Raw genomic sequence first — 26,304 nt, forward strand, 5'->3', positions numbered from 1 at the left:
TTAGAAATTTTAGTTTTTTATCAATAAATGGCTTAAATATTTTGGAATTATGGTAATATTCAACAGTTTCTTTACAAAAAATAAAAATTTTATAAAAGTAAAAATTGTTAAAATATACTCATGGTGTAGGGTATCATATGGTCGGCCATGCCCGACTATACTTTCCTACTTGTTTAAATTTAACTTTAAAATAGTTAATAATTTTTGATTGAGATGCCTATAAATAGGCAATATATATTGATACAAAAATTCTTAACATGTCCATTGTTTTAAAGACACAAATGTTGTGTTTTTAAATTTAAATTTTCCCCTTTTGAAAAACCACACCTTTGTCCTTTAAAATCCTTAGAAGAAAAAAATACACAAACGAAAAAATATTTATTAAAGCCTAAAGGCCGGCTACAGTTTTTAACAAACAAATGGTAATAAAAACAAAAACATTGCTTGAATGACCTTTCGAGTGGCGACATGAGTTCATATTGTTTGATGGGGTTAATGAAACGGTTTGGCACAGAAAATGCACAGAATGCACTAACACACACAGGTAGACGCAAATAAAAACAACAACAAAAACAGACACATTTTTTTTCAAACACAATCAAAACAGCAACGACCTCTAAAGAAGAAAGAAATAAAGTAAAAAAATGTTTAAATTCTCTTAAGTTTGAAATAGTTATAAAGAGTATAAGAAAAACTCTTTATTATTTTAAAGAGAGTTTTCAACTACTCTTTATTTGTTGTTTTATGTGCGCTCTTTAAAATGAAAGTGAATTTGTTTTGTTTTTCGTTTTTGCTCGTTTATCTTAAAATTTTGTGTTTGGTGCAACAACCGGCCTGGCCAGCCAACAACCTAGGCCTGCTGCTGTCTGTTTGACAGTTTGTTATTGTTTGTGCTTTCATGTGTATTTTGTTGTCTGTTTCGTTTTGCTGTTTTCGCTCTGATCTGGTCTGTTAGTCATGCTGTTCGTTTATGCATTTGGATTTTTCTCACACACAAATATTACTTCCGCATTCAATTTCATTTCATATCATTTCACTGACTCACAGCCAACCAACCAACCAATTGTATGTTGTGTGCCCTTTCTTCTTTACAATTTGGAAATGTGTTTCATTTCCTTTTTGTCTCTCTTTCTCTCTTTCTGCACTTGCAGTGTGAGAGTGTGTGTGTGTAGGGAAAAAAGCTTTCGTTTCATTTCTTTCATTCTCATTGCATTTTCTAAACTTGCACATGGCGGAGAGTGTAAAAAAGTGCATTTTCAAATAAAGGCGCCAATTTCTTTTAAACAGTGTTGCATTTTTAACGGCTAAAAGTATAATTTCTTACTTAATGCATTGCATGTCTCATAGAGGGCGCTTCTTGAAATGGAAATTTAATTTCTTCATTTGCCTTTAAACGTTAATTTAAAATTTCTTTCTCATAATGCTTTCTTTTTTAATAATAAAATACTTAATGCTTTTCTTTAACTCTTCTCTTTACAGCTCCCCATGTAGTTATGTCCTTAACATTTACCTAAACCTTAACCATTTAGAATCCTTTATACAAACTTTATTTCATATTATTAAATATACATCTGATCAACGCCAGATTAAATCACTAAAAACATTGCAACATTACGTATTTGGACTTAAGCCGGGTAAGGGAAATATTGAAAATAATAGGTAAGTACCTGAAAAATAATAAATTCGGCTTATGCCGAACCTTATACATGCATACATTGCACTTATACCTTCCACATTAGAAAATAGTTTTAATTAAATGAATACTTCTTTCTATTCACAATAGTCTTTTGAAAACAGTTTTACTTTGACAAGTCTGCTTCGAAAACAGTTTCTCATAGAGAACAATCTTTTGACGACAGTTTTTCTATCTATTGGCATTCGGTTTCTATAAACCAATAACTTTCTAAAGGAATATTTTTTACACAAATATTCGTTTAAAGTTTTCTATAAACAAATGTTTTTCGAAAACAAATTTCTATAGAGAAATGTATATTTAGTCAAGTTTTCTATAGACAAGTAAGTTTCAAATATAGTTTTCTATAGAACAGTGTCTTTCGCATACAGTTTATCATATAAAAGTACCTTTTAAAGACAGTTTCCTATAAACACGTGTGTGTGTGTTTTGAAGATAGATATTCTATAAACAAGAGTTTTTCGAACATATTTCTCTATCGAAAAAAGTTTTTCGAAAACTGTTGTATGTAGACAAGAGTCTTTCGAAACCAGTTTGCTGAGAAAGAAACTTTTGAGGACAGTTTCCTTTAAACAAGTGTGTGTTTCGAAGATAGATATTCTATAAACAAAAGTCTTTGGAACATATTTTTCTATTGAAAAAAGTTCTGCGAATACAGTTGTATGTAGACAAGAGTCTTTCGAAAACAGTTTGCCATATAAAAGTACCTTTAAAAAACAGTTTCCTATAAACTAACGTGTGTTTCGAAGATAGATATTCCATAAACAAAAATCTTTCGAACATATTTTTCATTCGAAAAAAGTTTTTCGAAAACAGTTATATGTAGACAAGAGTCTTTCGAAAACAGTTTTCTATTATAAAAAAAGGTCTTTCGATGTCACTTATCTTATGTCTTTCGATATCACTTATCTAATGACCACAGTCCTTCAAAGTTATTTCTCTAGACTTTCGAAAACAGTTTTCTATTAAAAAGTTTATTTCGAAGTCAGTTATCTAATGACAGTTTGCTACTAACAAGACAGTTTGCTTTTGATAAGAGTCTGAAGGCAGTTTTTCGAAAAATGTTTTCTATTGATAAGAATCTTTCGAAGTAATTCTATTACTGACAAGAGACTTTTGAAGAAAGTTTTATTCGGAGTCTTTCGAGGAATGTTTTTTTGAAGACAGTTTTCTATTGACAACTGTCTTCAAACTGTCTTTTGAAGACAGTTTTCTATTAACAATAGTCATCGAAGACAGTTTTCTATTTTAAGGCAGTTTTCAATTGTTAAGAGTTTTTTCGAAGTCAGTTTATTTTTATTGACAAGAGACTTTTCAATGTTTTCAATGGACAAGTGCCTATAGAAGACAGTTTTCTACAAACAAGTATCTATAGAAGACAGTCTCTATAGAAAAGTGTCTATAGAAGAGAGTTTTCTATAAACAATTATCTATAGAAGACAGTTTTCTATGGACAAGTCTATATAAAAGATAGTTTTCTATAGACATGTGTTTATAGAAGATAATTTTCTACTGACAATTGCCTAAAGAAGACAGTTTTATATAAACAGTTATATATGGAAGATAGTCTTCTATATACAAGTGTCTATAGAACACAGTTTTCTATATACAAGAGTCTATAGAAGACAAGTGTCTATAGAATACAGTTTTCTATAGACAAGAGTCAATAGAATACAGTTTTCTATAGACAAGAGTCTATAGAACACAGTTTTCTATAAACAAGTATCTAGAGAAAGCAGTTTTTTATAAACAAGTGTCTAAAGAAGACAGTTTTTTTATAAAAATCTATAGAAGAAAGTTATCTAAAGACAAGTGTCTATAGAATACAGTTTTCTATAGACAAGAGTCAATAGAATACAGTTTTCTATAGACAAAAGTCTATAGAAGACAGTTTTCTATAAACAAGTATCTAGAGAAGGCAGTTTTTTATAAATAAGTGTCTAAAGAAGACAGTTTTTTATAGACAAGTGTCTATAGAACACTGTTTTCTATACACAAGTGTTAATAGAATATAGTTTTCTAAAGACAAGTGTCTTCAAAAGACAATGTTCTATAAACAAATGTCTATGGAAGACAGTTTTTTAATAGACAAGTGTCTTTAGAAGGCAGTTTTCTATAGACAAGTCTTTATATAAGACAGTTTTCTATATACAAGTATATAGCAGAGTGTTTTCTGTAGACAAGTGTCTATAAAAGACAATTTTCTATAAACAACTGTCTATAGAATATAGTTTTCTATAGACAAGTGTTTATGGAAATCTGTTTTCTATAGACAAGAGTCTATAGAAGACAGTTTTCTACAGACATATGTCTATAGAAGACTAGTGTCTTTTGAAAACAGTTTTCTGTAGATAATCATCATACGAATTTATCATCCTTTAGAGAAATGCCTTTCGCAGTCAGTTTTCAATAGAGAACTGCTTTCCAAAACGGTTTTCTTGGACAAAATTTGTTCAAAGACAGTTTTCTTTAGGCAGAAGTATTTGATGAAAGTTTTCCATTGAGAAAAGTCTTACGAAATCAGTTTTATATTAATAAAGAGTCTTTTGAAGACAATTTCTATTGGCAAAGTGTCTATAAAAGACTAGAGTCTTTTGAAAACAGTTTTATGTTGATAATCATCATTCGAATTTATCATCCTTTAGAGAAATGCCTTTCGCAGTCAGTTTTCTATATAGAACTGCTTTCCAAAACGGTTTTCTTGGACAAAATTTGTTCAAAGACAGTTTTCTTTAGCAGTTTTCCAATCTGAAGAGTTTTTCGAAATCAGTTTTATATTGATAAGAGTCTTTTAAAGACAATTTCTATTGACAAAATTCTTTATATAAGTGTGTTCCCAAAATAGTTTTATATAGAAAAATTTAAAAGCTTCCAGTAAATTCATTTTCAAAACCACTTCAGTTTTTTATTTTTTTTATTTTTCAAACTCTTTGAACTATCAAAGGTTTGTGTTTGTAAAATTTTATTTATATTATTGTTGTTGTAATTTTATTAAATATTTAAAATGGCCCTCACTTTTATTGCTCTTGTTATAATAGTTGCACATAATTTTTGTTTTATTTAATTCGTTTTTATTTTATTTTTTATTGTTGTTGTTATTTGTTATCAATTCTATGTTCATTATACTAGAAAAAAAGGGGGAAGAACTCACCCATACCAGCAAAAACTTAAACTTTTAAACCAACAAATACATAATACTGTTTGCTGCACTATAGAGAGTAGAGTGTATGTGTGGGTATATGTGTGTGTGTGGTGTTATTTTTAATGCACTTTTAAATGGTCTTTGGCCCAATTAAAGTTCATTGCTATGGCAACGAATACGAAAAAAATATTTTTAACTAGAAAAAACACACACGAACTAAATGACTGACTAACTGACTAAATAAATGACTGAATGTCAGACAGTTTGGTGAAAAAAAATGACTTCAATAACGTTGTAAAAAATGCCGAGTAAATATTTGAAAAAAAAATTGGAATGATTGTGACATGTGGTTTATAAAAATAAATATTTGTTTTTTTTTCATTGTTTTTTTTAAATTTTAGTTGAAGAAATTGAAAAAAAAGTTTAGAAAAGATAATATAAAATAAATATTTACAAAATATAAAATATGAAGGCATATATCCATACATACATATATATAGATATATTGTTACTTGTATTTATAGATAATCAGGTGCTTAGTTTTAGGTGTTTAAGATTTATAGGAAAAAATGGGTGTTGGAAAATGTGTTTGGTAAAGTTTTATTAGCAAAAGAAAAGATAAAATATAATATAATAAAGCTTTCTTTAAACACAATAAAAGCGACAAACGACAAACTGCTATCACAATAATTAGATACTATTTAAATATCATTCGATAATAGTTTTGAATAAACAACAGTCTTTCAGTGTCTATAGAAGACAGATAGAATATAGTTTTCTATAGCAGGCAGTTTTCTATAGAAAACTGTTTTCTTCAGACCGTTTACGATAGACAAGTGTCTGTAGAAAACAGTTTTCTATAAGAAAGTATCTATAGAAGGCAGTTTTCTATAGAAGACAGTTTTCTATAGATAAGTATCTATAGAAGAAAATTTGCTATAGACAAGTGTTTATAGAAGACAGTTTTCTATAGAAAAGTGTTTACAGAAGAAAGTTTTCTTTAGACAAGTGCCTATAGAAGACCATTTGCTATAGACAAGTGTCTATAGAAGATATTTTTCTATAGAAAATTGTCTATAGAAGACAGTTTCCTTAAGATAAGTGTCAATAGAAGACAGTTTTTATAATGTCTATAGAAGACAGATTTCTATAGACAAATGTCTAAAAAAAGACAGTTTTCTATTGACAAATGTCTATAGAAGACAGTTTTTGATAGAAACGTTTCTATAGAAGACAGTATTCTTTAGAAGACAGTTTTCTTTAGACAAGTGCCGATAGAATACAGTTTTCTATAGACAATTGTCTATCGAAGACAGCTTTCTATAAACAAGTATCTATAGATGACGGTTTTCTATAGACAAAAACACAGTTTTTTATAAACATGTGTCTATAGAAGACAGTTTTCTATAAACAAGTGTATATAGAGAACAGTTTCCTGTAGACAAGTGTCTATCGAAGACAGTGTCTATAGAAGACAGTTTTCTGTAGACAAGTGTTGATAGAAGACAGTTTTCTATTATCAAGTGTCTATAGAAGACAGTTTTCTTTAAACAAATGTCTTAAGAAGGCAGTTTTCTATAAACATGTGTCTATAGAAGACGGTTTTCAATAAACAAGTATCTATAGAATACAGTTTTTTATAGAGAAATGTAGAAGACAGTTTTCTTTAGACAAGTGTAGATTGAAGACAGTTTTCTATAAACAAGTGTCTATAGAAGACAGTTTTCTTTAGACAAGTGTCTATAGAAGACAATTTTATTTAGACAAATGTCTATAGAAGAGCGTTTTCTATAGGCGAGTGTATATAGAAACAGTCTTCTATAAGCAAATGTCTATAGAAACAGTTTTCTGTAGACAAATGTGTATAGAGACAGTTTTCTATAGACAAATTTCTATAGAGACAGTTTCCTATAAACAAGTGTCTATAGAAGACAGTTTTCGATAGAAAAGTGTCTATAGAAGACAGTTTCCTATAAACATATGTCTACAGAAGACAGTTTTCTTTGGCAAATGTCTATAGAAGACAGTTTTCAATAGACAAGTGTCTATAGAAGAGCGTTTTCTATAGGCAAGTTTATATAGAAGATAGTTTTCTATAGGCAAGTGTGTATAGAAGACAGTTTTCTATAGACAAATGTCTATATAGGCAGTTTTCTATAAACAGGTGTGTATAGAAGACAGTTTTCGATAGAAAAGTTTCTATAGAAGACAGTTTTCATTAGACAAGTGTCGATAGAAGACAGTTTCCTATAAACATATATCTAAAGAACACAGTTTTCTTAGGCAAGTGTCTATAGAAGACAGTTTTCAATTTAGACAAGTGTCAATAGAAGACAGTTTTCTATAAACAAGTGTCTTTAGAAGACAGTTTTCTTTAGACAAGTGTCGATAGAAGACAGTTTCCTCTAAACATATGTCTATAGAAGACAGTTTTCAATAGACAAGTGTCTATAGTAGACCGTTTTCTATAAACAAGTGTCTACAGAAAAAAGTTTTCGATAGAGAAGTGTATATAGAAGACAGTTTTCTTTAGTTTCTATAGAAGACAGTTTTCAATAGACAAATTTCTATCGAAGTCATGTTTCTATATGCAAGTTTATATAGAAGTCAGTTTTCTATAGACAAATGTCTATAGAAGACAGTTTTCTATAGGCAAGTGTGTATAGAAGACAGTTTTTATAGACAATAGTCAATTGAAGACAATTTTCTGTAGACAAGTGTCTATCGAAGACATTTTTCTACAAACAAGTGTCTATAGAAGACAGTTTTCTTTAGACAAGTATCTATGAAATACAGTTTTCTTTAGACAAGAGTCTATCGAAGACAGTTTTCTATAGAAAAGAGTCTATCGAAGACAGTTTTCTGTAGACAAGTGTCTATAGAAGACAGTTTTCTATAGACAAGTGTCTATAGAAGACAGTTTTCTTTAGACAAGTGTCTATCGAAAACAGTTTTCTATAGACAAGTGTCTATAGAAGACAGTTTTCTATAGACAAGTCTATAGAACACAGTTTTCTATAGACAAGTGTCTATAGAAGACAGTATTCTTTAGACAAGTGTCTATAGAAGACAGCTTTCTTTAGACAAGTGTCTATACAAGACAGTTTTCTAAATACAAGTGTCTAACGAAGACAGTTTTCTATAAACAAATGTCTATCGAAGGCAGTTTTCTGTAGACAAGTCTATAGAACACAGTTTTCTATAGACAAGTGTCTATCGAAGACAGTTTTCTATAGACAAGTCTATAGAACACAGTTTTCTATAGACAAGTGTCTATAGAATATATTTTCTATAGACAAGTGTGTGCAGAATTCCGTTTCTATAGACAAGTATCTATAGAAGACATTTTTCTATAGAGGAGTGTCTATAGAATACAGTTTTCTGTAAGTAACTGTCTATACAAGACAGTTTTCTATAGACAAGTCTATAAAACACAGTTTTCTATAGACAGGTGTCTATAGAATACATTTTCTATAGACAAGTGTGTGCAGAATTCCGTTTCTATAGAAGACAGTTTTCTATAGAGGAGTATCTTTCAAAGACAGTTATTTACAGATATTGATCTTCGCAGACAGTTTGCTATAGAAGAGAGTCTTTTAAAAATAATTTTCTGTAGATAATTATCATTCGAATTTATCTTTCAAAGTCAGTTAATTTTTCAAAGATACATTTCTAAAGAGGAAAATCTTTAATTTTAAAAAACTTTCTGTTAAAACTCTACAAGAAAACCCCAAACTTTAAAAAAAAGTGTAATTACTGCTATTCCAAACTCATACCACGAGAAAATAAACAAAACAAGTGTGTGCAGAATTCCGTTTCTATAGAAGACAGTTTTCTATAGAGGAGTATCTTTCAAAGACAGTTATTTACAGATATTGATCTTCGCAGACAGTTTGCTATAGAAGAGAGTCTTTTAAAAATAATTTTCTGTAGATAATTATCATTCGAATTTATCTTTCAAAGTCAGTTAATTTTTCGAAGATATATTTCTAAAGAAGAAGATCTTTAATTTTAATAAACTTTCTGTTAAAACTCTACAAGAAAATCCTAAACTTTAAATAAAAAGTGTAATTACTGCTATTCCAAACTTATGCCACGAGAAAATGAATAAAAAAGACTGCAACAGCAAGATTTTTAAAATTAAAACACGAACTGACATTTGCATAATAAACCAATAGAACAGGATGGCAGAAAAATTAAACAACATTCCAAAAAGAAGGCATAAAAAAATAAAGCAAATGAGTCTGTGAGTGAGTGAGTGAGTGTGTGTGTGTGTGTGTGTATGTGTAGTGCAAGAGAGTGAATGTATTTTAAATAAAACTTCTACATAGAACAGGAAGTGCACTCCACATCAAATTAACCTACATAACTGTGGTAAATGTTGTGGTATAGCGATGTTGCTATGTGTGTGTGTCAGTTCTGTTTTAATAAAAAAACCAACAAGGATATAAAAGGAAATAAAAAAGAAACAAAAACTCCTCAGAATACAGTTTTTTGTTGCGAGATTTCATTGAAAACAAAATACCCACAAACAGAAAAAAATTAAAAAAAACAACAATTGCAAGGATGACTGTGTCTTTGTATAAGAGTGTAATTTTAAATGTATAGGAAAGAGGGAACAATTTTTTGCGATTTTTTTCTTTTTATAAAAAAGTAGAACAATGTCCTCGCTGCCTAACAACAAGGATATAAAGCCACAGAAAACAAAATAAAATAAAATGTTAAATACAAAAAGAAAACAAGTCTGTTAAAAATATAGTATAATAAAGGAAATTTAATAAAATTTAAATAAATGTCTTTAGTTTTTTTTAGATTTTTTTAAAAGTTTTTGAAATTTTTGTTTCTTTATTAACAATTAATTTCTTTTTTTTAATTATTTTTTTCATTTGCAACTTCACCATAGCAACTTTATAAAATTTTAACTAAAACACAACAAAAAACCTTCTAGTTAAAAAAAGCAAAAGTTCATTGTTCTAAATCAAGGCATCACACACATATTATATCCTTTAGAATAAATAACAAGCAACACACACAGAGACACATATGTCAACTTCAAAAAAACTGCATTTTACATGGCATTAGTTACACTAAAGCAAATTATGCGTTCCCACTAAATACACACACACCAACATAGTTATACCTACTAAACACCCACAACTCTCCTTTGCTTTGCCTCTCGCCCTCTCTCTCCACCACCTTAAGCCTATAAAAGTAGTTGAACCTTATAGTAGTGCAAACTATATATTTTCTAAAGTAGTGTGTTTTATTTTTGTTGTTGTTGTTGTTGTTGCTGTTGTAATGTTTTCATAGCTCTTGCCTGCACTTCAGGGCCGTCCACTTGAAAGTTGAGGTAAAAGCTTTACCATGCACTCATCATGTTCATTCACTTAGTCACTGACTAACTCACCCACTTACATACTTACAACGTACGTTCATTCGCTTTTACACTTACTGTAGTCACATTTACTAACGTTTTGTTAGTTTGTCCCACTATTTTTTTTTGCCAAGGGGAAGGGGTTGAACAGTGAGAGAAAAACTAAAACTTAAGCAGCAACAAATTAAAATAGTCTAATAAAAGATTTATTATAGGGTAAAGGTGATTCATAAAGGCGCTACATTAAAGGGAATATAAAATTTAACTAAAACTTGTTTCAGTCATAGTGCTCGAAAGATACTAGATCATATAAGGACTAGTGTCTAAAAAAGACTAGAAAACGGTTTTGAAAATGCTCTCGTCTATAAAAAACTCTCTCTGAAAGACACTTGTCTTAAATTCTCTTCGAAGGAACACTGTCTTCAAAAGTTACCTCTTTAAAGTAAGCTCACTTAGAAATGTTCTCATAAAAGATCTTTGTAATTAAATTTTAAAAACCTCCAGTAGGGTATTAAAAAAAATGATTCTACTAGTATAATTACAAAAGTTTAGTTGAGTATTACAGAGCTGAAAGCACTTGTTCGATTATATATAAGTTCGTCTATCTATAATCCCTTGCATATGTTTTCAATACTTTTTTTTGCACCAAAAACCTGCATGTTAGGGAAAACAAACTCGAAAGACTGTTTTCTAATCTATAGTTTAGTCCATAGACTACACTATAATCTATCCAATAGTCTAGTCTATAGTCTAGTCTATAGTCTAGTCTATAGTCTAGTCTATAGTCTAGTCTATAGTCTAGTCTATAGTCTAGTCTATAGTCTAGTCTATGGTCTAGTTAGTCTATAGTCTGGTCTATAGTCTAGTCTATAGTCTAGTCTTATAGTCTAGTCTATAGTCTAGTCTATAGTCTAGTCTATAGTCTAGTCTATAGTCTAGTCTATAGTCTAGTCTATAGTCTAGTCTATAGTCTAGTCTATAGTCTAGTATAGTCTAGTCTATAGTCTAGTCTATAGTCTAGTCTATAGTCTAGTCTATAGTCTAGTCTATAGTCTAGTCTATAGTCTAGTCTATAGTCTAGTCTATAGTCTAGTCTATAGTCTAGTCTATAGTCTAGTCTATAGTCTAGTCTATAGTCTAGTCTATAGTCTAGTCTATAGTCTAGTCTATAGTCTAGTCTAGTCTAGTCTATAGTCTAGTCTATAGTCTAGTCTATAGTCTAGTCTATAGTCTAGTCTATAGTCTAGTCTATAGTCTAGTCTATAGTCTAGTCTATAGTCTAGTCTATAGTCTAGTCTATAGTCTAGTCTATAGTCTAGTCTATAGTCTAGTCTATAGTCTAGTCTATAGTCTAGTCTATAGTCTAGTCTATAGTCTAGTCTATAGTCTAGTCTATAGTCTAGTCTATAGTCTAGTCTATAGTCTAGTCTATAGTCTAGTCTATAGTCTAGTCTATAGTCTAGTCTATAGTCTAGTCTATAGTCTAGTCTATAGTCTAGTCTATAGTCTAGTCTATAGTCTAGTCTATAGTCTAGTCTATAGTCTAGTCTATAGTCTAGTCTATAGTCTAGTCTATAGTCTAGTCTATAGTCTAGTCTATAGTCTAGTCTATAGTCTAGTCTATAGTCTAGTCTATAGTCTAGTCTATAGTCTAGTCTATAGTCTAGTCTATAGTCTAGTCTATAGTCTAGTCTATAGTCTAGTCTATAGTCTAGTCTATAGTCTAGTCTATAGTCTAGTCTATAGTCTAGTCTATAGTCTAGTCTATAGTCTAGTCTATAGTCTAGTCTATAGTCTAGTCTATAGTCTAGTCTATAGTCTAGTCTATAGTCTAGTCTATAGTCTAGTCTATAGTCTAGTCTATAGTCTAGTCTATAGTCTAGTCTATAGTCTAGTCTATAGTCTAGTCTATAGTCTAGTCTATAGTCTAGTCTATAGTCTAGTCTATAGTCTAGTCTATAGTCTAGTCTATAGTCTAGTCTATAGTCTAGTCTATAGTCTAGTCTATAGTCTAGTCTATAGTCTAGTCTATAGTCTAGTCTATAGTCTAGTCTATAGTCTAGTCTATAGTCTAGTCTATAGTCTAGTCTATAGTCTAGTCTATAGTCTAGTCTATAGTCTAGTCTATAGTCTAGTCTATAGTCTAGTCTATAGTCTAGTCTATAGTCTAGTCTATAGTCTAGTCTATAGTCTAGTCTATAGTCTAGTCTATAGTCTAGTCTATAGTCTAGTCTATAGTCTAGTCTATAGTCTAGTCTATAGTCTAGTCTATAGTCTAGTCTATAGTCTAGTCTATAGTCTAGTCTATAGTCTAGTCTATAGTCTAGTCTATAGTCTAGTCTATAGTCTAGTCTATAGTCTAGTCTATAGTCTAGTCTATAGTCTAGTCTATAGTCTAGTTTAAAGTCTAGTCTATAGTCTAGTTTAAAGTCTAGTCTATAGTCTAGTCTACAGTCTAGTCTATAGTCTAGTCTATAGTCTAGTTTATAGTCTAGTCTGTAGTTAGCTTCGATATCTGCTGGGTAATTACTTTGTGAGTGTGTGTATGTGCGTGTGCTTATGTGTACTTCTTTCAGTGTATATGTAGGTGCATTTTGTTTATATATTTATGTATGTATGTATGTTGTCAGTCTCCTTTGCCTATTTTACGTGCAACAACCTTTTTGCCTTCATTTAAGAAAAACTTTTTCTTGCTGTAGTTGTTTTTGTTTTATTTCTTTTTCTCTCTTGCACTCCTTTTTCTTCTTGTTTGCTATATGATGTTATGCCAATGGAAAGAGACATATGGCTGTTTTGAAAGGTTTGTTATAGGGTGGTCGTTGTTAGATTCTTTTTTTTAGTTGCATTTTTATTTTCTTTGTTTATTTTTAAGGTTTTTTGTTGTTTTCTTAGCTGTTGGTTGCTTTAGTTTACGACTCCTGTGATCATGATGATGATTACGATGATGACGGCGACGCCGTCTTATGGTTCACTGTGTTTTCAAGGATTTTATTTTTTAGTGCCAAACACACATACACAAGTTGCACAAGTTGTTAAAGGAAATTAAAGTAGAAACCACAAATACCTACGAATTCAACCTAAAAATTGTATTTAAATGTTAAAAAAAGTGCTATGGCGTATAACTTTTAATGTGCTGTTTGGGTCAGAAAGTGTTGAAGGGAGGTGAAAGCTTTTTAGAAAAATTTAATTTAATTTTAATAAAAATCTAATGATGAAAGAAAATTTTTGAAAATATTTGAATTTGTAGAAGTTTTGGACTCCGCTTTGGCGTATCCCTTTGCAAAAAACTTGTTAAGCTTAAAGCTTATTTCTTCTTTTAATGCTTGATTGTGCTGATAGTATTCCAGTGTTACTGAACAATATTTCATGTTATGAAGACTCTAACTGTCAACCCTTTCTGGCACCTTTGATTAAGTTGTTTGACCAGCTCTGTTTCAAATAGAAAAAAACTTTTCCCTCTTTGGCCATGTTTCGAAATGCGTTCGTAAAAAACTTTTCGCTTGAAAAGTTCATATTGACTCATATTTGATGTCGTTGATTTTTTTACATATACATATGTATATATTTTCCTGTGGTTATTGCTGTTGCATTTAAAAATTTTCTGCTACTGCAAGCATAAGACCTCTTGCTTTGATGGCGGTCTGGGTCGATAAACGTTCTGCTTTTTGTGTGTCATAGAAAAATCAACAAAATAAAACAAAAACTATTTATAATTGGAAATAAGCAGGAAAACTGTAATAAGATAAAGAAATAAAAAAATAAAAACCATAAATAAAAGAGAAATTAAATAAAATTGAAAATTTTGAAAAAAAAAACTTAATGTAATTTTAGTCATTAAATCGTATTAAGTGGAGGCGTATGATTGATGTGTAAATAAATTATTCTAAAGAAATCAATGTTAATCATACGTATGGTTGGGTGATGTTAAAGGGATACTAATTAGTAAAAGATTTATTTATAAATTCTAAAAGAGTTCCACAATTAGAGAGATATTGACATAAATTGAGAAAGATTCTTTTCATTACTAATTTGTTAAAAGTTAACAAATTTGTTTAGAAGAAATTAAGTTTAAAAGCTATTGGCTAATAACTTTATTGAACTGTAAGAAAGCTAGAAACGAATACTCTTTTAGCTATAAACTCGGCATCATTGGATGGGATATCGGGTCTTTTGAAGTAAAATTGATAATTTAAGAAGAAATATAGTGCAATTTTTGAAGAAATTTGTCAAAATTAGACAGTTATACCTATTAGATAAAATCTTGCACGAAATAAATTCTGAGGATATAAGCATACAAAAGCATATATTTTTTAAATTTTTAAAATAATTTCTTCAAAGTTTTATATATGAAAAATCTAACAAACTTCGTTAAAAATGTTTAATGATAAAATTTTGAAAAAATTGTAAAAAATTCCTAAGCTAACAGATTTAAACAAATTTTGTTAAAATTAAAAGCTTAAGATATTAGCTTTTATCTGGTGTTTTTATAAAATTTTATTTTTTATTATTTTAAATTTTATTTAAGAAATTATTAGAAAAAAAAACAAATAAAAGGTATATATTTTTTATTTTTTTTAAAAATTTCAGAAATACAAAAGCTTCCGGAATTAAAAAAATACGTTTGAACATTAAAGCTCAATTTATGGTCATTGATTTAGTATTTTTATAAAAATTTTTCTATAAAAATTTCGAATTTTATTTAAAAATTATCAGAAAAAAAAACTAATAAAAAATATTATTTTTTATTTTAATTTTCCGAAAATTTAAAAATTTGTTAAAATTACAAAAACTTACAGAATTAAAAAAATGCTACTAGAAATCAAAGCTTAAGGTATTGGCTTTGATTTGGTATTTTTATAGCTTTTTTAATATTTTAGATTTTATTTAAAAATTTATTAGAAAAAAATTAAATAAAAAATATATTTTTTTAATTTTAAAAAATTTTAAAAAATTTTAAAAAATTGTCAAATATACATAACCTGAGGAAATTTTAAAAAATGCAATTGAGAATTAAAGCTAAATTCGTAAACTTTAATTTAGCATTTTTATAAAAATTTTATATTAAATATTTTAGATTTTATTTAAAAAATTTAACAGAAAAAAAAATTTTTTTTTAAATTTTTCAAAATTTTAAAAATTTGTCAAAAATCCAAAAATAAGCAGAATTAAAAAAAGTTACTGAAAATTAAAGTTAAATTTTTTAAAGCTTTAACTTGATATTTTTATAATTTTATTTTTTTATAATTTAAGATTTTATTTAAAAATTTATTTGAAAAAAATCGAAATAAAAAATATATTTTTTTAGTTTCACAAAATTTTTAAAAATTTGTCAAAAATACAAAACCTGACGGAATTGAAAAAATGCTATTGAAAATTAAAGCCTAATTCATAGGCTTTAATTCAATATATTTATAAAAATTTTATGTCAAATATTTCAGATTTTATTGTAAAAAAATTTCAGAAAAAAACCGAAAAAATATATTTTTTTAAAATTTGTCAAAAATCCGAAAACATTACAATTTTAAAAAATTTATTGAAAATTAAAGCTGAAATTATGAGCTTTAACTTGATATTTTTATAAAAATTTTATGTTAAATATTTTAAATATTATTTAAAAATTTATTAGAAATAATCGAAATAAAAATTTTTTTTTTAGTTTTACGAAATTTTCAAAATTTGTCAAAAATACAAGACCTGACGGAATTGAATAAAATGCTTTTGAAAATTAAAGCTAAAATCATAAGCTTTAATTTACTATTTTTATAAAAATTAAGCTTTTAAAATTTTAGATTTTATTTGAAAATTATCAAACACAAAACACGAGAAAAAAATGTTCTTTCAAAATTTCAAATGATTTGAAAATTTTAAAAATTTTCCAAAAATATATTAGCTGACAGAATTGAAAAAAATATATTGAAAAACTAAAGATATTGGCTTGATTTTGGTGTTTTTATAAATTTTTTTGGTTAAATATTTAAGATTTTATTTAAAAATTATCAAAAACAAAACACGAAAAAAATAAATAAATATATTTAAAATTTTTTTAAAAATTTTAAAAATTTGTCAAATATTGTATATTAGCTAACAGAATTGAAAAGAAATTATTGAAGCTAACGGTATTGGCTTTCATGTGTAATTTTATTAAAAGAAGAAAAAAATTATCAAAAAACACAAAAAAAAAAAATAATTTCTTTCAAAATTTAGCAATTTTTGAAAATTTTTCAAAATTAGTATAAACAACTGAATTGAATTTTTTTTCGCAAAAATCAAGCTAAAGGAATTGACTTTTATGTGGTAATTTCATAAAAATTTTATGCTAAATATTTAAGATTTTATTTAAAAATTATCAAAAAAAAAAAAAAAATACGAAAAAAAAATAAATTTTTTTTAAATTTTTAAAAATTTGTCAAATTTACAATAGCTGACAGAATTGAAAAATGTTATTGAAAATTAAAGCTAAGGATATTGGCTTTCATGTGGTATTTTTATAATAATTTAATTTTTAAACTTTTAGATTTTATTTGAAAATTATTACAAATCAGAAGAAAAAAATTTAATTTGTTTCAAAATTTAGCAATTTTTGAAAATTTGTTAAAATTAGTATAAACAACTGAATTGAAATTTTTTTTCGCGAAAATTAAGCTAAAGGTATTGGCTTTCATGTGGTATTTTTATAAAAATTTAAAATTTTATTTTAAAATTATCAAAAACAAAATACGAAAAAATTTTTAGTAAAATTTTTAAAATTTGTCAAAAATACAATAGTCGACAGAATTGAAAAAAAATTATTGGAAAATTAAGCCAAAGACATAGGCTTTCATGTGGCATTTATTCACAATTTAATTTTTACAATTTAAAATTTTATTTAAAAATTAAATTTAAAACAATACGCAAAAAAAGTTAAAAAAATGAAAATTTTAAAAATTTTTCAAAAATTTTATAAGAAATATAATTTATTTTGCGAATATAAAAGCTAAATGTATTGGCTTTCTTGTGGTATTTTTATAAAAAGTTTAGGTTTTATTTAAAATTTTAAAATTTTATTGAAAATTTTTAGAAAATGTTTAATAGAAAAAATATTTTACTTAAAATCAGTTAAATAAAGCAAAAATTATTTTTTATAATTTGTAATTAATACCTAGACTTTTTTAATATTTAAATCTAAATCCTAATAAATCTTTCAGTCCTTTAAAAAGTTTTTTTTATAAAAAAATCTTAAGCTTTTTTGCGAAAAAATATATTTTTCTATTTAAAATTATAATCTCGATTTTTTTTCCTTAAAAAAAAAATATTCACACTGTTTTACCCAGTAGACTTCCTAGTCTATTGTATGCATATTTTTGTTTTGTTGTTATTTTTTTTAGACTCCTCGCTGTTGTTGTTGTTTTTTGTTGTAGCTTTTATTATTGTTTTAGTTAAAGCACAAATGCACTCACTCACTCACTACTCATCAACAAGCAGCAATGAAAGAAATGTGAAAAAAAACAAAACAGCAACAACAAAAAAGCATGCAACTATTACGACATACAACTTGTATAAAAAACAACAACAACAAAAAAGCCCTACTCATATAAATAAACGAATAGAAAAAAATCCACATTAAAACAAAACACGAACAAACGAAGCATAATAATACAACAGCAACAACAACAAGAGTAGGAATCATAATGAAAAATAGTGGAAATGATGATGATGTTAATAATTATGATTTGTGTGAGTGTGTTGTATGAGCTCATGGCAACACTGCTGCCGGATCTTTTTTTGAGACCTAATTCACAATTATTTCACAAAAATACCCAATTTTTAAAAAATTTCAGACTCTTAGACGTACTAATCATATCGGTCTATCTGTAGGTCTAACAAATGCTCCATGAGGTCCATATTATATAAGGAGCTAACAAAAATGTCCATTTATAAACTTTTGAACTGTTAGGGACAAGGAGTACAGCTTACACGTTTCTTGTGTCTGTAAGTGGCTCAAATTTTTCTAACATTGCTGTACATTTGCGATCGATAGGCTTGTAAGACACAAGTCGGTACTTCTGCATCATAGCGGTAACAGGTCACTCGGGGATAATTAACAATAGAATAGGGAAAGAACTTACTATGAATGGAAAGAGACTTTAGGAAGTGAACATGATGAACGTTTTGTGGTCCATAATATATAAGAAGCTATGAAAACTTTCCATGTCTAAACTATTAAACAGCTTACACGTTTCATGCTTGTAAATGGACTAAATGTTTCTAACATTGCTCTACATTACTGATCGATAGCCATGTATGATGCAAGACTTTACTAACATTTAGCCTGAAACAGAAATCCGAAATATATAACCGACTTCTTAATCACAATACTAGCTTCCAGATGGATTCAATAGTGCACCACTAGAGGTATTCATATTTTCCGATATCCATAGGGTAACTAGTTCGTTAGCAGCTGAAATCTTTTACAGATCATATTGGACTCTTTGAATACGTTTCCAGTGTTAAACTCTGCATCACATAGCTATCAAATCACTAGGGGATAACTAACATTGAAAGAGGGAAAGAACTTGCTATGAATGGAAAGGAAGTGAACATGGTCAACTATTTGACGCAACAATTTCTGAATAGAAATCATGCACGATCACTTGTGGACTCAACTATACATTACTGGACTAAAAGACTGAAAGGAAGTAGAGTAACTGTTTGAAGTTATTCTATTTATTATATTCCGCAGGAACACTGATTTCAACACTGATTCTAGAGAACTACATCCAGTCAACATTGTTCGATAACTCATTTTATGAATCGCTATTCTGAACATAGTTAAATTACTTCGATAAGTCTTTTCCATCTTGATTATCCTATGAGTAGAACTACTAAAGTCCTACCAAGAAACTTTGTACAACGATAGTAGAACGAGAAGCCTTCTTATAAAGTAAAGCCGAGGTTAGTATGATGATGGCTATTGACAGTGGGCGTACCGGTTTACGAACTTAACTTCACAACCGATTGACAAATTTGAAAGAACATCGGCAAGGAATCTAAGTTTCACAACATGAACTGATAGTTCCGTTCTCACCATGATAATATTAGTTTAAAAGGCGAGATAATAACTCATCAATATGCTCCTACGAATCCAACCCTATAAAAATTGGCTTAAAGAATGGCTCTTCAATAGAGCCCAAGTATAAGTTAAACACTTTTCAAACATATCCCAGAGAGAGAGAGAGAACGTTTCGACATTGATCGAAACAAATAAGGGACAAAGTAAGGCGTGTGAAACTAATTGTCTCAACAAAGTCCTTATAACTGTTATTAGAACATGTGGCCGAGCCTTGTCTGTCCACTTATTCTGGGCATATCGGTTTAAGCCAGATTTACGCGGGTTATAACCCTTTCCGTTTCACCATATAGTTATTGATTATAACCTTACCGCCGTGGATATTTGAATGTCGATTGGATTGTTTAATCTGGCTTCAGATACGATCTCTTAGGTGAAAATAAACTTCTCAACCACTTCTGTATATCCGCTTGTCATCCAGTTTCCCTGCTTTTTGATGAGTCTTGTAACCTTTTGAAAATGCTGTTTCTAATGCTTTGTAAAAAAGTCTTCAATTTTTCGTTCATCCCTTAAAACTGATAGAACACTTTCAACACAAGCTTAGGTGAGCAATCATTGTGATTATGCAGCAATTCTTTTCAATTATAGAGTTACAGAAACACTTTTAACTTATGAAGCTTATAATGTTGGCACAAATACCTCAGCAAAACCAAAAATTCGTTAAACAATCCCATATATGAAAAGAAATTCCCTAAAATATGGCAGCACTTTACAGCACAACACAACACAGCACAGCCTAACAGTGAGTAAATATGAAAATGTTTACTCTATAGAGGGGCTTTACTCACAGACACAACGAAAGCGAAAAAGGCCATTGGCCCGAAATAATGTTGACCTACTAAGCACAAAATGTATATTATAATAATAACAACAACGACTAAAGCAACAACAACAACAATAACAACAACACACAACAAATGCATAAACACATGCAGTATGAAAAATAATATATATGTATAACAGCCATTGCTGGCATTTGCTGCTGCAACAACAGCAGAACGATGTTGTTATGATGGCACAAAGAGTAGACAGAATTGAAAAAGAAAAATATAAAAGGAAAAACTAAATGTGTAAGTAAATGTTGTTGTTGTTGTGGTTGTTGTTGCTGTTGTTGTGTAATGAAAAAAAAATTTCAACGTTAAACATACATTGTCATTGCCGTACAATAACAACAGCTGAAAAAAATCTAAATAAAGTCAAGATAAATGTAGAAAAGCTTTTTCAAATGACAAATGCTCTTAGTTAGTTTTCTTAACAAAGTTAACAGTAAAAGAGAGTGATAGTTTGTAAAAATTTAAAAGAGAATGTAGTTTTTAAGGGATTAAAAGAAAAAGCTTTTTCTTTGCTCTTTAAAGTTAAAAGTAAAAGAGCAAACTTTGTTTTTTGTTAAAAAATTTTGTTGTAAAGTTTTTATAGAGAGTAAAAGTTAAAAATGATCTTATTTTAGCTTTAGAGAGTAAGAGTAAGTTTTTTTTTATAAAACTGTTTGTTTTGTTTATGTTTTAAACCGGCTGCTGTTGTTTTTTTCGTAATGTTGTTGTTTTAGTTAGTTTATGGCTGAAGTTTTTGTTGTCTTTTGTTGGTATTTGTAGGAGAAATGCTTTCTTGTTGTTAAATTAAATTATATGTTTGTAACTGCTGAAAGCTTTATTAACAAGGAAGTAAAAAGTTTGTTTGTTTGTTATTGCTATTGTTGTTGTTGTTGTTTTAAAGTTAATTATGTAGAAAATTTATGGCAGTAGTTGCAATAAATTGTAAAATTATGCTGTTTTTGTTTTTGCTTCTGTGTTTTATGGGAATCATAATTTTTGTTTTAATTTTATAAACAAATTTATGATTAAGCTTTAATTGTATTTTTTTTTTAACAAACAAAAATGTGTAATAAAATGTCAGTTTTTTGTTCAAATACAAATGATTCATTGAAAATTTTTGTTAATTTTTTATATTTAATCAAAAGAAATTAAAAAGATTAATAGCAAAGAAATTCAAATTTTCAAAATATTTTTAAGAAAATTTAAATATTTTTTAAATATTTTAAAATAAAGGAAATGAGAACATTTTTTTTTGAATTTTTTAAAATTAGTTTATTGTTAATAATAAATTTAAAACAATTTCACTTTTTAAATATAATTTTTAAAAGAAATTAAAATTTTTTTTTTATTATTTATAATTAAAATTTTTAAAAATTTTAAAAATTTCTAAAAAATAGAAAAATCGTTAAAATTAAAAAACTGTTGTCCGAAATGAGATGTTAACACCTAGGCTATATTATAGTAATTTTTAAAAATTTATTCCTTTATTTCTAACATATTTTTTTAACAAATAAACAAAATATATATAAATAAAATATTAAGTAAAAACATGAAATTTTAAAAATTTATTAAAATTTTCTAAATTGACATAATTTAAAAAATCTTTTAGTAATTGATTTCTTAAACTATTGGCTATCGCAAAGTAATTTTTTAAAAATTTTAACATAACTATTATCTATTTTATTTAAAATTAACTAAAATTACAAAAAAAAAAAAATAAATAAATTTAAAATTTGAAAAATTTTTTAAAAACTTTTAAAATTAGAAAAAATTTACTTAATTAAAGAATATTTCAGATAATGATTTGCCAAGCTTTTGTTTGACAAAGAATAATTTTATAAAAATTTTATCATTACTACTTCCAAAGTTATTTACAATTAATAAAATAAAGCTTTTTAAAATAATTAAATTTTTATCAAATTTTAAAAATTTCTTAAAATTTGGAAAAAAGATATATTTTAAAAAATGTCTCAGAAAATTAATTCTAAGGCTATGAGCTATTAAAGGGCAATTTTATATAAATTTTATCATTACTACTTCCAAAGTTATTTAACATTAATGTAATAAAGCTTTTTTAAAATAATTAAAATTTTAACAAATTTTAAAAATTTCTTAAAATTTGGAAAAACGACATATTTCTAAAAATGTTGCAGAATATGATTCCTAAAGTATTGTTTATCTTAGCATAATTTTATAAAAATTTTAACATTATTACTTCCAAAGTAATTTAGCACTTATATAACAACGCTTTTATAAAATAATTAAAATTTTGAACTTTAAATTTTAAAAATTTCTTAAAATTTTGTAAAAAGACATATTTTTAAAAATGTTGCAGAATATGATTCCTAAAGCTATTGGCTACTCAAGATAATTTTATAAACATTTTACCATTATTGCTTCCGTAGTTATTTAGCACTTATATAACAAAGCTTTTATAAAATAATAAAAATTTTGAACTTTAAATTTTAAAAATTCGTTAAAACTTTGTAAAAAGACATATTTTAAAAAGAGTTGCAGAATATGATTCCCAATGCTGTTGGCTACACAAGATAATTTTAAAGCAATTTTACCGTTATTGCTTCCGTAGTTATTTAGCACTTTTATAATAAAGCTTTTATAAAATAATAAAAATTTTGAACTTTAAATTTTAAAAATTCGTTAAAATTTTGTAAAAAGACATATTTTAAAAAGTGTTGTAGAATATGATTCCCAAAGCTGTTGGCTACACAAGATTATTTTACAAACATTTTTCTGTAAATATTTAGCACTTTTATAATAAAGCTTTTATAAAATATTTAAAATCTTGAATTTCAATTTTAAATTTTTTTAATTAATTTTTTTAAAGACATATTTTAAAAAGAGTTACGGAATATGATTCCTAAAGTTATTGGCTATCTCAAGATAATTTTATAAAAATTTTTGCATTACTACATTCAAAGTTATTTAACATTAATATAATAAAGCTCTTATAAAATAATAAAAAATTTTTTATTTTAAATTTTAAAAAATTCCTTAAAATTTTGTAGAAAGACATATTTTAAAAAGTGTTGCAAAATATGATTTCTCAGGCTTTGAGCTGTCTCAGGATATTTTTAAAAACATTTAACCCTTACTACTTCCAAAGTTATTACCATTTATATAAAAACGTTATAAATAATAAAATATAAAATTTCAATTTTAAAAATTCGTTAAAATTTAATACAAAGAGATATTTTGAAAAATGTTTCAGAAGATGATTTCCAAAACTATTGTCTATAATAGGCTATTTTTATAAAAATTTTAACATTACTACTTCCAAAGTTATTTACAATTAATACAACAAAGCTAAAATAATAAAATAATTAAAATATTAAATTTAAAATTTAAAAAATTTTTTAAAATTTTACAAAAAAGAAATTTTTTAAAAAATGTTGTAGAATGTGATTTCTAAAACCATGAGCTGTCTTAGAACAATTTTATAAAAATTTTAGTTTTGCTACTTCTTAAGTTATTTATAATAATTAAAATATTAAACTTTATACTTTAAAAATTCGTTAAAATTTGTTAAAAAGACATATTTAAAAAAAACTTTCAGCAATTGATTTCTTAAACTATTGTCTATCATAAAGTAATTTTTTTAAAAATTCTACTATTACTATTTCAGATTTTTTTTTTACAAATTACTAAAAAAAAATAAAATTTTTAAACTCAAATTTTAAAAATTTTTTAAAATTATGAAAATTTACAATATTGAAAAAATTTAGGAAAATATGATTTCTAAAGCTGTTGTGTATCCCAGGGTAAATTTAAAAAAAAATTGCCTTTACTACAACCGATGTTATAACTCTAAAACTATTGACAACCACAGTTTTTTACTTAAATTTCTTTTAAGTGAATCAAAGTTTGTTGCCATAAGTAACAGTCCGTTGTTATTTTGTCAACAATTTCTTTATAAAATAAACTCAAAATTACTCCCACTATTTGCTCTCTCAACTCTCATATATATACAAATCTTCAATATTTAGTTAAACATCAGCTTAAATTTTTATTTTCAATCTGTACTCCAACAATTATAAATTACAATTTAATTGATTTTTATTTGTCTTTAAATTTCACTTTCTTTTTGTTAACAAGTTTTTGTCAAAATTTCCTAAACCAAAAACACCAAACCCCAGATCATTTAAACTTATACAAAAAAACCTAAAGCTTAGTTCACACACTCTTTAATTTTATCACTTTAAAGTTTAAACAAATATCACTTTAAAACATTTCACCCACATGTCAATGAACTTTTTTTCTGATTGAGCAAAAACAGTCGGCGGCAACCAACAAAATTTTCAAAATTTCTGTATGTGTATGTGCCTAAAATTTCATTAGACAAAAGTACAAAAAAAAAGAAAATAAATTAAAGCATAGGCCTTAAATAAAACAATAGTAATAAACAAGAAATTAAAATAATATTAAAAAATAAAGAAAAAAGAAACAAAAATAGACAACGACTTAAAAGCACCTTAAAGAACTACCAGCTTAAATCCTTAAAGCTTTCAGTTTTTTTTTTTGCATTTTTCTTTTTAAGATTAGCATTTTGCTAATAAGATTAGAAACAATAATACATAAAACATACAAAGCTTTGATTAAAAGAAAACACATCTTTAAAACAAAAGCTTGCAGCAATAAGCTGTCTTAAGGCTAAAAGCTTAACAAAATCCAGCTTAAAAGCAACACAGATTCATGAAAAAAGCAAAGTTTAAAAAATTTTGCTTTTAAGAGCTTTTACAGTTTAAATCAATTACTTTTACCTATAATCGTTTTAAGGTTAGTTCTGTTCTAGTTGTGTTCTAATTGTGTTCTAGTTGTGTTCTACTTTTGTTCTAGTTCTGTTCTAGTTCTGTTCTAGTTCTGTTCTAGTTCTGTTCTAGTTCTGTTCTAGTTCTGTTCTAGTTCTGTTCTAGTTCTGTTCTAGTTCTGTTCTAGTTCTGTTCTAGTTCTGTTCTAGTTCTGTTCTAGTTCTGTTCTAGTTCTGTTCTAGTTCTGTTCTAGTTCTGTTCTAGTTCTGTTCTAGTTCTATTCTAGTTCTGTTCTAGTTCTGTTCTAGTTCTATTCAAGTTTTGTTCAAAATTTTTTCTAGTTCTGTCTAGTTTTGTTCAATTTCAGTTCTTGATCACTTTTAGTTTCACATTCAATTAAAATTTCTTATTTAAAACTATTTGTAAAACCTCTTCTGTCTGTATTTAATATTTTTTTATTTAACACAACCTTTATCAATATCATCGCAAAAAACATACAATTTGTCCTTGAATTTTTTTTTTTTTTTGCCAAACAATAAAAATCCAAACACTAATTATGTTAAATAATTTGTTGTTTTTACTAATAATTTATTGTTCTTCCAAAACATTTCTACTATTTTTCAGAATGATAACACTTTCACCAAAAACAACAATCCATTTGAAAAAAAAGTGTGTGTATTTTTGGCTAAAATCAACAAATGAAATGAGGTCAAATATAAAAAAACACTAATAATAATCAAGTATTTAACACTGAAATTTTCAATTTCATTATCACGCGTGAAATATAGAAGAATATAAAAAAACAACAAGCAAATATTCAGAATTACGTAGACTTTCATACAGAACAGAAGAAAAATAAACAAAAAAGAAGCCTAGAAACAATACACGCGCATAAAAATTCGCATAACTTGAGTTTGTATGTTTTCTTTGGCGTTTTGATCACATCAAATTGTACAAACATATTTTATTTTACTATTCAAATGATAAGCGTCATCATCAAAATCGTCAGTTATCAGGGAATCACATAAACAAATCATTCTAGGTATTCATTACCTTAAACTTAGGCACATGGAGTGCAAAATAATTGGGTCAGTCAACCTATAAAATAAAAATAAATAATCAAACGCACTTGATATGTAGAAAAAGACCAAAAAGACAGCAGATGATCTTATATAGAAAATATATAAAAGAATTTAATGTGTCCATGTTCATAGTTCAGTTCTAGTTCTATTACAGTTCAGCTCTAGTTCAGTTCTAGTTCTGTTCTAGTTCTAGTTCTATTCTATTTCTGTTCTAATTCTGATCGAGTTCTGTTCGAGTTCTGTTCTAGTTCTGTTCTAGTTCTGTTCTAGTTCTGTTCTAGTTCTGTTCTAGTTCTGTTCTAGTTCTGTTCTAGTTCTGTTCTAGTTCT

The 26,304-nt window shown here is 27.0% G+C and overlaps 1 protein-coding gene across 1 annotated transcript in view; it reads left to right on the forward strand.

Moving 5' to 3' along the window:
• The window catches only part of LOC124418639, a 110,132-nt gene that overhangs the window by 34,323 nt on the left and 49,505 nt on the right, over positions 1 to 26,304 (forward strand). Inside the window, exon 2 of the mRNA XM_046945429.1 lies at positions 1,480 to 1,659. Coding sequence (XP_046801385.1) covers positions 1,480 to 1,659 — 180 coding nt within the window. The remainder of the gene's footprint in view (positions 1 to 1,479; positions 1,660 to 26,304) is intronic.

Source organism: Lucilia cuprina, chromosome 3 (genome assembly GCF_022045245.1).
Source record: "Lucilia cuprina isolate Lc7/37 chromosome 3, ASM2204524v1, whole genome shotgun sequence".
Taxonomy (NCBI): Eukaryota; Metazoa; Arthropoda; class Insecta; order Diptera; family Calliphoridae; genus Lucilia; species Lucilia cuprina.